The sequence below is a fragment of the Triticum urartu genome, chromosome 3A (assembly GCF_056163025.1).
Source record: "Triticum urartu cultivar PI428250 chromosome 3A, HENAU_Tu73, whole genome shotgun sequence".
Taxonomy (NCBI): Eukaryota; Viridiplantae; Streptophyta; class Magnoliopsida; order Poales; family Poaceae; genus Triticum; species Triticum urartu.
In genome coordinates, this window is record NC_141875.1 from 55321841 (window position 1) to 55334355 (window position 12515).

The window sequence follows — 12515 nt, forward strand, 5'->3', positions numbered from 1 at the left end:
ACTCCACGCCCGCGCTCCAGCACATCCACCCACGTGTCGCTCCGGGGCCCCTCCCGAGCGCACGTGGCAGGAGGCTGTGCAGCTAGGGGCGTGCGGTGGCACGCAGGCGCTGACAAGACAACCACCGTGGCAAGACGGTGGCGTCCCTAGTGGTCCCTTTCGGTGCTGTCTAGGCGACACAGACGGGCATTTAATGCCCTTGTCCCCTGCCGTCAGGGTTAGGTATGATAACACTGTAGCAGCTAGCTGTGCCTACTACAGCGCCTAGCTGTGCCTACCCACGGCACCCTTTCCATTTTTGCCCTTGGCCCCCGTTGCTCTATGTCGGTAACCCCTTGACTATAAAAGGAGGCCCGTGTGCAACGTAGAGGGGGTTGGCCACTTCGAGAGCCCTCGCGAGGTTCAGCATTTCCACACTCACGCTCGCTCTCGCTCCCGAGTTAGAGATCAATACCAATCCACAAAGCAGGAGTAGGGTTTTACGCATCCTTGCGGCCCGAACCTGGGTAAATCGCTCGCGTGCTTCGCCTCGGTTTACTCTTCGCACGACCAACCGCCCGCTTGCTTCGCCTCGATCTGCTCTTTGCGCAACCTCCGCCCCCCGCCGAATCAAAAGGGACCCGGTCCGCCGGTCCCATAGATGCCCGTGGATCAGAAGCCCCGGCAATATGAAACTAACGTGATAATCATCTATTGCATTTTCATCTGATTGTTCTTTTACTATCCAACATGTTTTTCAACCAGGTAACACATCTGCCCACTTATGTGCAAAGCAAGCTAGCACTCTCGAGGTGATGGATTGCTGGTTGAACTTGAACACTAGTCCTGGTTTCCGCGTAACTAGCCTCCTGGCAGATAATGCCGAGTGAATATCAGTTGGAAACTGATGAAAAACACGTGGAAACTATGTTTTGAAATTTCTAAAAGAATCTCAAAAAATTAATATTTTTCTAAGAGAGTGATGTTTTATTATCATGTAAAATTCCAAGTTCAAACTCTAGTTCATTTATGTGGTATGAATAAAAAAATTGGTAATAAATAGTGCCAAACAGTAAATATCACTATTAATTGCTAAAATTATTGTTTTCCGTACCTCGTAAATAATTGTGTGTTTGAACTTAAAATTTCACATGCTAATAAAACACCACCCTCTTAATATACTGTAGTTTTTGTAGAATTTTTAGAAACTTTCGAATGTGGTTTTGACATAGTTTCCATCGTAACTTGGTTTCCACATGATATTCTCTTGGTAATGCCAGGTCGATGTGTGTTGAATAAAAGCTCTTCAAATTCCCTGCAAAAAGAAAATGGAGGAAGGATCTAACAAATGATGATGTTATTTAATTAACCAGCACTCCGAAGTCCCAACAGGTAGCATGGAATCCCTAAGGAGTGTATCGATATTGGCCCGACCCAACCCACTCCTTAATGCCCCCACCCGCATCGCTCCCGTGAGCGACCGAGGGAGGGGGCCAACCCTAGCCACCACCGGAGACCGCCCCCTCTCCCTCTCCTCTCCTTGCCGCCAGGGGCACATCGTCGGGCAAATCCTGGCCGGCGTCAGCGTCGGTGTCGGCGGCGGCAGGGCCTCCTCTCCTCCCGCTCGGTGGCGTTGATGTAGGCCGGTAGCGCCGGGCGGCGATGTGGCACTGTGGAGGGTACGGCGGCGCGACGGCGAGCTCGCGGGGGTCTTGCCGGACGTGGAGGGCCTCGTGGTGCTGGCTCACATCGAGGCGGCGATGGCGAGGGCTGGGCTCAACCCAGACTCCAGCGTGGCGGCGGTGGGTGATCCGAGCAGCTCAGCTGCTTGTAGGTGCGGGGCTGACAACCGGAGGTTGCAGCTCTGATGGCTGCCCCATGTGGATGGCTACCGGTGGTTGCTGCAGGGATGGCTGCCGCACGTGTCCTGGTGGCCGGCGGCCCAAGGAGGTGTGGGTCTGTCCTAGTGTTGGTCTCCTGCTTTTGGTGATCTTGTTCCAATAGTCGGAGGCTCGGAGTAGGTTGATGGTGGTGGTATTCCTTCTCTTGGGTCCATGCCGACAATGCCGGTGGACCTAGGGCTCATGCGCAGTCGAACTAGATTTGGGCCCGAGACGAGTCGAAGCTGTCGCTCCGGGTAGGCGAGATTGGGTCCGATCCGGCTTATGCCGTGGGTGGGGAGGTCCCTCTCCCTCGGGTGCGGTGGTCGGTGGCGGTGGTCCGGACACCGCTTTCTGTTGGGTAGATCGGCGTCTATGGCTACGGACTTGGCATCGTTCGAGCTTTCTCGGCAGCGGCCGTCTGTAGTCATGGGGTTGTGTCTCCTTCGGCCCATCGGGATCGTCCGGGGATGTGGACGTGGACGCCTCCTACGGTGGAGGCATCAACCCAGTTCGTGTGGCTGATGCCAGGCTAGGAGTGAAAGGATGTACCTTTTACTCCTCCTACCATGGTTGCATCGTGATGTGGGCGGCTGGTAGTGTATCGGACATGGATGCCGCGGCGGCGGCCTCGGATGGCGGTTCGCATGGGTGACTTTCTAGCAGGCACCATGGCAAAGGTGGTGACTTTCTGTCTTGGTCATGTGGGCGGCGAGAGGTATAGCAAAGGGTGGCTTAGGCGGGTGGCGTCTTGATCCGGATCTGGTGATCTGATCTCGCCCTGCCTGCCTTAGAGACCTCATGGTGACACCAAGGAGTGGCCGAGCGAAAGCCGCCGACGATGGCGACGCTCGCGGGGGCCATTATCTTCTTGAAGACGTCGTTGTGGTGCTCGGTGAAGGCCTTTGTTCATGCTGTACTCGGCAGCAGTGACGCTTAGCGCCATTCTCCCTCTTGAGGGCGTTGTCATGGAACCTAGGTATTTAGTACTTTGCGTGGCGCTGTACTCTGATCTTTCTATGGTATATATATATTTCGGTTGCGTAGTCGCGTGCATCTGGCGTGATATGATTATCTTACAATCGCAATTGTATGAGGGTTACCTCATCATCATGTATCATTTGGCCGTTTACTTTATTTTGTCCGGTTGTTGCTTTATATATAAAGCGGGTCCGAAAGAATGTTTGGAAAAGCATGGGATCCTGATCACCATTTCTTTTTATATCTAAGTCCCTGATCATCATTATATGAGCAGTAGGACTACCAAAGACGGAACTACAACAATGTTTAGGGAACTCGTTGTTCCTGACCTGGTAGAGGCAGTCCTAGTCAATATGAATGTCTTATTTACTGTTGTGCCGAGGGCCTTTATATGGTATTCCAATCTAATCAATGTATGCCGTGATCACATTTACAGGACTTGAAGGCTTAAATTGAGAGGATTGAGATGGAGTACATGTTAGCGAAGGCTCGGGTGGAAAAGGAAAGAATGTCAAAGATTGCTCAACTAGATAAGAAGAGGAGAGCTGACATGCTTGTTCTAGTTGGTTGATGTACACAATCTGGCTTCAACACGGGAAAACCTCCACAAATATCATCATTGGATGCTGCGGCAAACCTGTCTGATCGCCCGTCAACATCAAGACAGGGCGACACACTCACTGTTAGCAACAATGATGACAGGTTGCTCAGTTCTTCACATGATCTAAAGCTAGCTACTGCTTGTGATCTTGATGGTGCTGCCGGTCTGAAGCCACAAGATGACGGACAAACTGAAGGACAGGAGAACCAGATAAAAGAGAAATCAGGCGCTCACCCAGTTGCTCGAGTCAATAGTGAGAGACCAGAAGCCAACGAGGTAGCCACTGATGCGCCCCAAAGTGTTGAAGCCGTGTGTGTCAAGGACACAAACAAAAACCGTGGCTTCAGCCGTGGGCAACTACATGGGGGGTTCCGTGGTGGTGATTAATGATATGATTCAGCAGAAGATTCTTGAGGCTACGGCGTGCAGAGAAGCATTTGCGCTGGCAGATGATCTTTATGTTTCAAAGGTTCATGTGTGACGGATTCTCGGCGACTGTACGGCACCTTCAAGGCGAATATCATGGCACCAGTAGTATGGTTATCAAGGTTCAAGGACATTAGAGCAAAGATGGCGAGCCTGGACCTGGATGATGTATGTGCTGAGCATTGGGCTAGAGAGTCTAATTATGAAGCTCATGAACTAGCTAGGGCTGCTGTTTATTTTGATTTGGGGCGTCATGTGTGGCTTTTAAATACCCATGACATTGCATGTATTCCTTCTTGTGCTTTGAGTGAAAATAAATACTGGTAACGTGTGTGTTCCGCTACCCAGTTCAAAGAAGCTCGAAATCTTAAAACATTGGGCTCGGGGGATATACCATGTTTGAATTTACATGTCCACATGGTTTTCTTTTGCAGGTAAACATGCATCAAATCAAGTATCTAACTCTAAAGAATGCAGTTATTGACTATTGGCAGCAACAGCTCCATGTAATTTTCAGGACAATGGGAAATGTAAATAAAATGTACTGTCAGTATATGTGCTATCTTCTTGTATACTTCATCTAAGGGTAATTAAATATGCGGAAGCCAGCTTTCTTATAGAGATTGTATGGACCTCAGAAGTAGCACAAACAAAGAAGTGAAGCAATGCTACTACCAAGTAGCCGCATAGATCAGTACATTCAGTCAAGAACACAGTTTGCGACAGAAAGGCTACAAGCTCAACCATAGTCTTGATAAATGTCTACTCCTAAGACAACAAAATGGAAATCTAGCAACACCGGTCAGTTTAACTTGACACACATTGTCAGAACAAGTAAACTAGTCATTACTACAACATATCGATAAGGATAGATACTACTGGATATACGCAAGCATCAGGGCGTACCAAATCAATCCCAGATGGTAGTATGGCACTTCCAAATGCATATGTAACTCAAACATTGGCTGGGAAAAGCCAGGTAGGATGCCGTACCCCGCGAGTTGCCTCCGTCGCCGCCGTCTCAAATGGCAATGGCACCACTGTATTGTCTCTCACGTTGTACATGACACAGTCGAACAGGTCACCTCAGGGACCCTCTTCTGCTCTCTCGGAAGAGGCAGATTCTGTTCGGTCATAGCGTAGACGCAGTCTTCTCGAGCTCCAGGCTGGGCAGGGAGTGACTCGGAGCAGCCTCGGCTGACAAACAGAGCACGCCCCATCAGTGTATCCACCTTGCTCCAGTGCCCAGGGCCGCTGCCGCTCAGGCCCACCGCCTCCGAGACCTCGAACCGGGTCCGTATCGCCCTCACGTAAAAGGGGTCCCAGTGATCCACGTCGACCTGCCGTTCCACCAGCAGCAGCTGATGGCCGGATGCCACCAGGTAGAAGAAGATGCCCAGTTGGCAGCCGGCAGTCGAGTCAGATTCCACGCGATCTCTTGGTGCGGCGCTTACGCATTGGACGGAGCTGACAGCGGCCTGCTCGTCGCTGGTATCCAAGGCATGCAGCTCCAGTGGTTCAAGACAGCCATTACCATATTCTGCAGCGAGGACGTAAAGCTTCTCTTCGAAGATTGCAATGTCAACGACATGGGTTTCACCAGGGGGCTCCCACACCTTGGGCGAGCATGTTCCGAAACCCTGTGGCGGCCCGCGAGCAAAGATTTTGACCTTGTCCCTGGCAATGAGAGCGACAATCTTATCAGACACCACCACCTTGCTTATCCTGTCAAAGCTGTGGTAACATTGGTCCATGTCGTCTTTGTCCAGGCTGATCTGTTGAGGGGTAGCCCCCCCGGTGGAGGGGTTCATTAAGCAGCAGCTGCGGTCGCAGAACACCAGGAAGAGCATGCTGCCCGCGGAGACACGGAATTCAATGTCATCATAGTCAAGATCCAAGTGGTGGATTTTGCCGTGGGGGAAGGTGAGGTATGTCTCGTCACGGAGGACGATCCAGAGGAGCGCTGGGTGGAGCCGGGGATATGGTTTTGGCACGAGGAAGAATTCGGAACGATCAGCGCGTGCCCGTGTCACCTGCAATTAATATTAAAGCAAAGGAAGTCACGATGCAATCATGCTTCAGGTTAGCTCTGAACAAGTTGTTGAACAATGAATGACGAAAAAACTGAACATGGACAAGTTATTTAACATGAGAAAATGGAACCTTTCACAGCAGTCATAACACTGAAGAAAAGTGGAGTACATTGGTTTTAGCTAAGAGTAGCATCAAACTGAACTTACTGTTTGCCACATTTGCTGGACAATCACAAGATTACGACATTTAGGCAAAACATTCTCACAGTATAGTTCATGGTAAAGTAATGCCAGGTTTGATGATTTATTTATTTATTGCAACCAAACATTTAGTTTTCATACTTTGGTTCCTCAATATAACTCTGACTATCTACCAGCTATCAGCTATGTCAAGTAAAGATTCAGATTGTCAATTTATTTATTTATCTACCCTTGTGAAGTCCTAAGAAATACTGCACACAAGAGTACCTGGCAGTAGAAAATTCCGATTCACCAAGAACACAAATTGCATCCATGGACACACAAAGAACTACAGAAAATTCAGATTCTTACCTTGTTCTTCCGCGTCCTCTTTGTTCGCGGTTGCTCCTCCACGCGGGACTCGGCGTCGTCGACGATCCCTGGACGCTGTTGCTCCTCCATGCCAGCGCTCTGGCTTCCTTTAAGTCCCCCTCCGCACCTGCTGCTGCCTTCCTCGCCATTGCCGGCGCCGGCGCCATCGAGGCAGTCCTCCATCGGCCCTTGCTCCTTCTCGAAATGAAGAGAGGAGGTCAGGGACTCAGAGTGGCAGAGGGCGCGGGATTGGAGAGGCCGGCGGCTGCGGCGGAGCGGGAGGATGTGAGGAGGCGGGTTGGTATCCGGGGATTGGACGGTGGGTAGCTAGCCGGCGGCGCTCCGGGCGCTCCTCGACCTAATAAACGCTCGTATCCTGGCAACTGTACGAGACGTGTGTGGGGGTTCGACGTGGGGGACAGCCCACATCTCCGATGCGGCCCGTGAGTTAATTGCATGTGGCTAGCACACTTCAGCACCAACTCACAAATTGGTACCGCTATTCAAAAGTTCTGCAGTTCAATACCAACTCAGGACCTAAGTGTTGCAAAACGGTCTAAGCTGTGTATAAAGACGTATTGACGGCGTATCTGACCACTGGGACCCACGTGTCAGGAGCCAACTTGGCATATTTTTTTGCAGAAACTCGACCTTGCCGGGCTTGCTCGCCGGAGCCCCTTCGCCTCAACCTCGCCGGAGCCCAATCGCTGGCTCGCCGGAGCACCGGTGCCCCTCTCCCATCTCCTTCCTTTCCTCTCCTCTTCGCTGGTTCGCCAGGGCGGTGGTGATGGTGGGGCGCACAGGTGGGGTGATGTGGTGGCGGTGTGGGCGTCGCCCAGATCCAGATCTGGTGTTAGGCGACGAGGAGTGAGAAAGAAGTCCACATCACCCCCTGGACTTTCAGAAACCGGCCAATCCACCCCCTCAACTCTAAAACCAGTTAATTAACCCCCTGAATTCTCTAATACCAGCCAAAGCACCCCCTAATTCCAATGAAAGTGGTTTCTGCCGATGGTTTTGCTTGCGTGGCTCTCCACGGTTGTCAACTCGGCTTGGGGGAGGGGCGTGAAGTTTCACCCAATCCCCAATCCAAATTCCTAGTTCCTATATTCCTCCTCCCCTGTTCGTCGCCATGGACGCCAGCTGAAGTTTGCCCTTCCTTGTTCTATGTTCCTCTCCTTCCCTGCTAGTCGCCATGGCCGCCCCACCTCCCTAGTTCCTCTCTCCCCCCGATCCCCCATTCTCCCGGGACCTGAAAACGCCCTGGACAAGGACCAGATTCATATGTACTGAACTTTATGCCATTTCTGAATTCCATGCAATGTTTTGCTGCAACAACTGTTCACAGAGGATGGAAGAGGGCAGAGCTGTTGCGAGAACTACTCATGAGCGGAGCTGGCATCGACCCTCTCCCGGCTTTCAATCAGGTCAACTAGCTGCAATTTCGAAACGGCATATATCCACCTCCACTTTCTTTTGGATTTTTTTTACGAGTATGATGCGTCGTAGGTTCAGTTTGTGCTCTGTAGGAAACATTAGTTGTCTCAGAGACAAGGTCAGGTGTTCCCCATCGATCGATCTTGGCTACAAACTGCAAAGATAAAAGGCGAGAAGTGCTTTAACTTGCATGAATTATGTATGATACTGACAACATTGGCAAGGTGTTAAACAGTTTCATCAAATTGTTCCTCATCCTAATAGACCAGGATTTGGCACCGCCCCAAACTGAAGCATGCTCGGAGCATTAGTACTCGCAGGAAAACAACACAGGGCCCAAATGGTGTACATTATATTTTCTGTAAGCATGTACTGATGCTCTAAGAAGACAAAATTCGGTTTAGTTGAGAATTAGTATGTGTAAAAAGTCAGTTTTTGTTGCTGCTACGGTTGTCTCAGTTTAGATGAGGAGAGAGAATTCAGAGAAAACAACTTTTTTATTGAATGTACTTTTGAGTCTGCAATGTGTTGTATATGGACACATATATGTAATCGGAATACAATCTTTTATTACACAGAAACAGAGCATCTCAAACCCAGCTCCAAACCCCTCTCTGATCTTTCAAAAAAACGACTTTAACACACAAGCACTGGAGTCATCGGAAGCTTGGGACTGACCTGCTCGTTCTGGCACCGCCTCCCGTCAAACGCCAATCATAGCGTCTTGTCGCCACGTTGTCAAAAGGAAAGAAGCAGGATGAGGCCTAAACAATAGGAGGAGCAGTTAAGTCCGAGACCCACACCACCAAGCCGAGCTGGCAATCACGGAGAGCCACACAAGCAAAACCATCGGGAGAAACCACTTCAATTGGGATTAGGGGGTGCTTTGGCTGTTATTAGAGACTTCAGGAGGTTAATTAACTGGTTTTAAAGCTGAGGGAGTGGATTAGCCGGTTTCTGAAAGTCTAGGGGGTGATGTGGACTTCTTTCCGAGGAGTGAGGGCGTCACGGCGGCGTGGTTGCCGGTGGGCGAAGGAACCGCCGCTGGATTTACAGTCTGCCGCTCCTGTGTGCCTCGCCCTCGAACCCTCAATCGCTCGACCTGTACGAGAGCCAGCATCACGTGGACCGCAGGACAGCCCAACCGCGTCCCAGTGCAGCCCAACGGGGGCACAAATGGATATTAATTACTATTTTTTTGCACATCGACTGCTGTTGTGCCGACATCACTATTTCTTTCGTCTCCTGCACCTGGATGGCCATGTCATTCCTCCAGTATTCTTCCTGCTTGTTAAAACTTCCATTATTTTTCACATTTTTTTAGGGGAGTGAGGCCTGCACATTGACAACATCTTTTTATCAGGATATTAATACATAAAGGCCTGAAAAAGATATTAATTATTAGTTTTGTGCAATTATATATTAGTACAAGTTAGTGCCAAGCACCAGACTAGAACCCACACGCGGCAAGATTTCATGTGTGTTAGTATTATTTAGTGCCAAGCATGAACTTTTTTCTAAAATTTACGTGGATTAAAAAAGAACAAATGTAAGAAAATTTTATCACAGTTAAACAATTTATATCACAGTTACTGCATATATTGATTGTATTTTTTTAAATGCACAGTTACTCAAAAATATGATAACATGTATTAAAAATTATTTTATAATCATAATAAATTTTATAATGCATGACAAACATTTAAAAAATACATTTACTATTTTTAGTTTCGAATTAGTTCTTCCATCCCACTGACAAGAAGGACCCACATGGGCCCACTACCACGTTGTTGTACCTGACACAGTAGATTTGACGGAAAATGTATAAGTGCGCTGTTAAATCTTTTTCCGTGATTTTATATATATATTGAACCACTTTCAATATACAATTATCTTATTTAAATATAAGATGAAAAAATTTAAAACTTATGATGAAAAATTACTCGAAAAATTACTCAGATTTACTGCATATATTTGTTGTATTTTTTAATGCACAGTTACTTGAAAAATTGATAACATGTACTAAAAATTATTTTGTTGTCGGAATAAATTTTATAATGCATGATGAACATTTTAGAAAATACATTTACGACTTTTAAATACGCGTTCAACTTTTCCCAAAATGTTCTGAACATTTTTTTTTCAAATGCACAAACATTTTTCAACTTTTCCCAAAAATGATAAACTTTCTATAATACGAAATCGTATATTTAAATAAGATCATTGTATATATATGAGGCAAAAATATATTAAAAGATGTGGTAAACATTTTTTAATATACGATACGCTTTTATACGATGAACTTTTAATATATGATGCAACGAACATATTTTTAATTACACGATGCGATGAACATTTTTTTCAATGTCATGTAATATTTTTTTACATCGTATAAAAAGCGGAACTGCTCGGAGTTTAAAGACGTGTACGAACGAGTTGACGCATAGGGAACCCAGCGACAGTTCGTGAGCTTCGCATTGTGGTGAAGCAAGAAGGGCCCGGTCTCTTATTTCTGATGGAGACTAAGATCGCGGCAAAAAGGGTAGAAAGTCTGCAAAATCTTCTGGGCTTTGCGGGCTGTTTTGCAGTTGATAGTGATGGTCTAAGCGATGGCATTGGTCTATTCTGGACAAGTGAGGTTCAGGTGGATCTTCAGAGTTTTAGTTCGGGGCACATAGACGTGATGGTGCCGAATAGTAATCTGAATCGAGATAAATGGAGATTTACAGGGTTTTATGGGGCCCCTCGAGCATCAGACAGACACCACAGTTGGAGATGTCTTCGGACTTTGTTTTCTATCCAACATACGACATGGTTATGCGTAGGGGATTTCAATGAAACACTGTATGCTACAGAACATTTTTCGCTCGCTGCCAGGCCTGAATGGCAGATGCGTGCGTTCCATGAAGCAGTTGATGATTGCTTGTTCCAAGATATGGGGTGGTCTGGAACAGAGTACACTTGGGATAATGGCCAAACAGGTGACGATAATGTTAGGGCCCGACTCGACAGAGCATTTGGGAACCCAACACTGATCCAGATGTTCGGGCACTCAAGAGTTCGGCACATAAGTACCACGGATTCCAACCATTGCTTGGTCCTGGTCGAACTTCGTACGGATGTGGCCGAGAGGAGAAGGGGAGGGAAGCAGTTTCGCTATTAAGATGTATGGCAGACACATGCAGACTATGACAGTGTTGTCTTGAATAATTGGCAAAAAGGAGCTGGTTTGCATGGCCTGGCAGGGGTGATTAATGCGCTTAATAACATGCAGAGTTCATTATCCACATGGGGCGCACGTGAGTTCGGCAGCCTGACGGCCACGGTGAGGAAACTTCGACAGAGGTTGAACCAGATTAGGAGCGTGCGGGCAGGAGAGGTCCAACTGATGAAGAGAGAGCCATAGTCAAGAAGCTTCGTGAGGCACTTCATCAGGAGGAAATATGGATGCGCCAGAGGTCCAGAGTACCATACTTGCTCGAGGGAGACAGGAATACAAAAAAATTTCATGCACAAGCGGCTCAACGGAGGAGAATGAACAAAATTGAGGGACTTGTTGTTGGAAATATGCCCTAGAGGCAATAATAAAATGATTATTATTATATTTCCTTGTTCATGATAATTATCTATTGTTCATGCTATAATTGTGTTATCCGGAAATCATAATACATGTGTGAATACATAGACCATAACATGTCCCTAGTAAGCCTCTAGTTAACTAGCTCGTTGATCAATAGATAGTCACGGTTTCCTGACTATGGACATTGGATGTCATTGATAACGGGATCACATCATTAGGAGAATGATGTGATGGACAAGACTCAATCCTAAGCATAGCACAAGATCGTGTAGTTCTTTGCTAGAGCTTTTCCAATGTCAAGTATCATTTCCTTAACCATGAGATCGTGTAACTCCCGGATGCCGTATGAGTGCTTTGGGTGTACCAAACGTCACAACGTAACTGGGTGACTATAAAGGTATACTACAGGTATCCCCGAAAGTATCTGTTGGGTTGACACGGATCGAGACTGGAATTTGTCACTCCGTATGACGGAGAGGTATCTCTGGGCCCACTCGGTAATGCATCATCATAATGAGCTCAATGTGACCAAGTGTTTGGTCAAGGGATCATGCATTACGGTACGAGTAAAGTGACTTACCGGTAATAAGATTGAACAAGGTATTGGGATACCGACGATCGAATCTCAGGCAAGTAACGTACCGATTGACAAAGGGAATTGAATACGGCATTGATTGAATCCTCGACATCGTGGTTCATCCGATGAGATCATCGTGGAACATGTGGGAGCCAGCATGGGTATCCAGATCCCGCTGTTGGTTATTGACCGGAGAGTCGTCTCGGTCATGTTTGCATGTCTCCTGAACCCGTAGGGTCTACACACTTAAGGTTCGGTGACGCTAGGGTTGTAGAGATATTAGTATGCGGTAACCCGAAAGTTGTTCGGAGTCCCGGATGAGATCCCGGACGTCACGAGGAGTTCCGGAATGGTCCGGAGGTAAAGATTTATATATAGGAAGTCCAGTTTCGGCCATCGGGAAAGTTTCGGGGGTAATCGGTATTGTACCGGGACCATTCCTATATAAAAATCTTCACCTCCGGACCAT

The 12515-nt window shown here is 47.8% G+C and overlaps 1 protein-coding gene across 1 annotated transcript; it reads right to left on the reverse strand.

The window, feature by feature from the left end:
- Positions 1-4548: 4548 nt before the first annotated feature.
- Positions 4549-6887, reverse strand: LOC125531036 (uncharacterized). Its single transcript, XM_048695446.2, has 2 exons — positions 6453-6887; positions 4549-5900 (listed from the first exon to the last, which is right to left on the reverse strand). Exons 1-2 carry the CDS (start codon positions 6633-6635, stop codon positions 4920-4922), a joined length of 1164 nt encoding a protein of 387 aa, XP_048551403.2. The 5' UTR covers positions 6636-6887; the 3' UTR covers positions 4549-4919.
- Between the last annotated feature and the right edge of the window lie 5628 nt (positions 6888-12515).